The sequence below is a fragment of the Pteropus alecto genome, unplaced genomic scaffold (genome assembly GCF_000325575.1).
Source record: "Pteropus alecto unplaced genomic scaffold, ASM32557v1 scaffold461, whole genome shotgun sequence".
Classification (NCBI taxonomy): Eukaryota; Metazoa; Chordata; class Mammalia; order Chiroptera; family Pteropodidae; genus Pteropus; species Pteropus alecto.
The window spans coordinates 1,874,911-1,879,085 of NW_006431079.1; the positions used below are offsets into that span (position 1 = coordinate 1,874,911).

Below are 4,175 nucleotides of genomic sequence, written 5' to 3' on the forward strand. Positions count from 1 at the left end.
ATCCAAATTCATTTCTTCTCTTAAATTCCCTATTTACATTCATAGCATCAGCTATGAATTATCCAGGCTAGAAACTGTTACCCTCAATTACTCTTTCTCCTTTACCCCTCATATCCAGTCATTTCTAAATTCTGATAATTTGAGCTTTCAAATTTCTCCAGAATCCATGCCTTCTGTTCCATTCCCACCGTAAAAGCTCCTGAGTTTTCACACACTGGTCTTTTTCCCTCCAGTCAACTGCCATTTGAGTCGCATTTCTATGTTATTTCTTGTTTTTCAAGAACCCCTAACTTTTCAACAGATCATACTGTCTACAGAGTCATTAGCCTGATATACAGAGCTGTTCACACTCTAACTGCAACTCATTACAGCATCAAAGCTTACCTCAATTCCCATCCACATGGTATACTTCTCCCCATTCCTGGAACAAGACATTCACACATTTACATGTTTTTCACTCTGCTTGTAATCTTCTCTACTCTCCTTTCCTCATAGCAAATTCTTATTCATCCTTATATCTTGGTTTAACCACCTTTCATAAGAAGTCTTCTCTTAAAAAGAGTGTGCATTCTTCATTTATCATTGCTTATTTTAAGACTGTCTCCATTAATGACTAAGTTAGAAAGAGTCGTACTCTTTACTCATTTATTTTGTTCAAGCACTTAGCACAGTGCCAGAAAAGCAATAAATACTTGTCAAATCAATGAATCCCAAATGGTTCTTGACAGTTGGCAAGAAACAGCAACGAAGAAATCCCAATAACTTCAATACAGAATGGCGAAGAGGGAAGAAACCCAGGCTCACTATGAATTACGATGGTTCAATAATAACCAATTTTTAAAATATCTCAAACTATGATATTTCAGGTATTGTGCATAAGTTTACCTTTTATCTTATCTCACTTATACTGCCTAAATAAAACTGATGAAATACCTAAGAAATATTTCAAATACTTTCTCTAATACACTTAAGCAGGTTAATAAGAAAGAACACAAGATTCAAATGATTAGGATACTTGACTCCAGGTTTAATACCATCTAGATAAATGGATTAAATCCTAAATGTATTAATGGACAACAAAAGTAAACAAAAAGAAAACAGTAAAGGCATATAAGGGAATAAACCACATGGTCATTATCAATTTTTTTAGACAAATCTCAGTAATAGTAGAAGTAAAAACAAATAAAGATAGTTGGCTAAATAACTTGACCTATTAGAAATAAATGATATTTCCTAATTATTGTGCCATGGTATATATGCAAAGTCAGGAAAATGAAATCTTAATTTCAACTGATCAAAATCAAGCGATCATAAAAATCAGTGGTTTTCAAGCCATGTTCTCCTCAGCACAATAGTATTATTAGAGAACAAAACTGGAAACAAGTTAAATATATAGGCAGATTGGACATACATATATTAAGGATAACAGAAGCCAGATTCTCACTGAGAGAGAAGAATGTTACAAACATGAAAAAAGAAAAGAAAAAACTAGAATGGACCCTGGAGTGTTAGACTAAAATTGGAGTTATTGGTGTGAACTCATCATTTTCAATATATACAGTTAAACAAATAAATATAGGTGTATATCTGTGTGTGTGTGTGTGTGTGTGCGCGCGTGTGTGTGTGTACATACATGTATTCCCCAGTTCCATCCATTAAGAAGGCCCGAGAGCAATAACAACCCAACAGCACTAAACATTCTGGCATTGAGCTCTTAGCTTCTAAAAGTCTTTTTCCACTAAAAGGATCCAAGGTTCCATAGAGAAATGCCTGATTCCAGGAATAAAGAAGAGACAATACAAGATAAGCCCAGAACATCTTCTTGTGCCAAAAAGTAAAGACATGCTCAAAGAATGATAGGGACAGGGACACAGCAGCCTCTCACTGGCCAAATGAGGAACAATTTGAACATCAAAATGAATAGTAACAGAATATAATCCACTAAAAGAACAGAAAACCATGAATCCATACAGATATGAATAAAGAAATACATTAAAAGTTTGATGAGGAACAAGATATTTACATAGTTACAAAGTACTCCTCACAGAAACTATTTATTAACTAGTACATATTAGCTTTGTAGTGAAGAAACTTGGCAGACATTGTTTATATCAAGTAATCAAAGTGAAAATCATCAATAATAGGACAAATTGAAATTGTGCACCACCTAATAGGATGCAATGAGCATCTCTTTATGATGTTCTTGCCCAAGTACATAACATATATGTATCTAATCATAACAGAAAAGATTATCCCAAATTGAGGGGCAGTCTACAAAATAACTGGTCCTTAATCTTCATAAGTATCAAGGTTATAAGAATCAAGAAAAGAGGAAGGAATTGTTCCAGACTGAAGAAAATGAAAGAGACATGACAAATAAATGCAACACATAATTCGAACTGGATTCTGTTGCCAGTAAAGAGATTAATGGCACAATCAACAAACAAAATTTGAACCAATCTGACAACTAGATGGAGTACTAAATCAGTGTTAATGATTTTGATCACTGTATTGTGATGATGTAGGACAATATCCTTGTTTGTAGAAAAGACACACTAAAGCATTCTGGAGTGAAAGGACATCGGGTCAGCAGCTTCCTCTCAGTGGTTCAGGGGAAAGAAATTATTTGTACCATACTTGCAAGTTTTCTGCAAGTTAGTGATTGTTTCAAATTTTTTAAAAGTTAGAAAAAAACAACGTTGCTAAAAATGAAATTATGTAAAAACAAACTGATTCTGCATATTGTTAATCTTTGCAAGGAAGAGACACCAGACTAAGCAAAATTACTAGAAAATAAAATTTTGTAGCCAGAAGATACTTTCACTACAGCCAATCCCTTAACAGTTGACCTCAATCAGGTCATCGTCAGTAGTGGAAGATTAAAGAATATAAAAGGTTCCCACTTAGGGAAGTTATTCGAAGAGGAATAGTGAAAGGGGCAGTGGACCAAGAGTGGGTAGAACAATGGTATTCTGACGCTACCATCAGCAAAACACAATCTCAGCTTTTCTTTTGAAAAATGAAGGGACTGTCTAGTTAAAATATAAAATTCCTTGCAAATGTGCGACCAGAATTACCCAGTAATAGATGTGCTTCCTCAGCTAAAAATCTTACATTGTGCTTACAGTACAAAGGAATACAAATACAAAAAAATATGCATGTACCCTGAATTCTCTTAAGTTGCAGAAGTCCATCAATAAAAACGCAATGCATATGCCAAATTGTTCCTTATGATGAAAATTTTGAGACGAATGAAAATTAAAACACGCATTAAAGTACAAGATCACCTTCAGCGGTCTGCCAACTATCCTTACTTAAAAAGTAGTGCTCGGACTCATTCTGAAACGACTGTCACATTTGTCCTGAAATAGCAAGGAGCATTTCCTTGAAATGTTTTAAAGTGCAAGGATACTTCCCTCTTCCCCGGTACCACGCCTTCACTGAGGCAATGACTGGACAGGCCCCCAACAGCACAGGGGTGAGGTAGCACTGGACTCTCGGCACTTCCTTTCGGAGAGGACAGCCCCCCGCGTCACTCGTTACTCATTCAGGATGCAGGACAGAAGTTTATCCCTAAGGAACTCAGCACAGTTGGCTCCCGCCCTCGCAGACCTGAGGTCCTGGTCCAATCCCGCCGGCACCAGGGCGCTGCCCCTGGTACCACGGCCCCTCCAGGGGCAACGGTCGCGGCACCCTGACTTGCCCCCAACCAGGCGGCCCTGGGCCCGGATGGACGCGGCCTCCTCCCCTCCCCCTGCCCTCGTGCGGGTCCCTCACGCCCACCGCGAGGCTCAGCCTGGCCAAGAAGGCCGGACGCCGACCACCAGCTCTGCCGCGGCCCGCCCGGCCCTCCACGCCTCCCGGCCGCGACGCCCGGCCCCGCAGAGCCCACTGGACAGCAGCCGGGGGACGGGGGCGGGGAGACCCGGGGGCGGTGCCCGCTCTACACCCTTACCTGGCTTCTCGTGATCGTAGCCCACTACGATGAAGTAGTCGGCCAGCCGGGCCATGGCCGCCGCCGCCGCGCCCAGGAAGCGGGTGCCCGTCGCCGCCCTCGCCGCCGCCGCCCACCGGGCCCGGGAGGGCTTAGCATTTTCCCTGCAGCAGCAGTAGCGGCAGCGGCGGCAGTTCAGCCATGTTTGACAACCGAGGCACGCTCTGCGCCTGCGCCGCGC

General features: G+C 41.0%; 1 protein-coding gene across 4 annotated transcripts in view; it reads right to left on the minus strand.

The window, feature by feature from the left end:
- The window catches only part of SBF2 (SET binding factor 2), a 367,203-nt gene extending 363,028 nt beyond the window's left edge, over positions 1 to 4,175 (minus strand). For all 4 annotated transcript variants that reach the window (XM_015596647.2, XM_015596644.2, XM_025038517.1 and 1 more), the window contains exon 1: positions 3,956 to 4,175. In XM_015596647.2, coding sequence (XP_015452133.1) covers positions 3,956 to 4,010 — 55 coding nt within the window. In that variant the 5' untranslated portion in view covers positions 4,011 to 4,175. The remainder of the gene's footprint in view (positions 1 to 3,955) is intronic.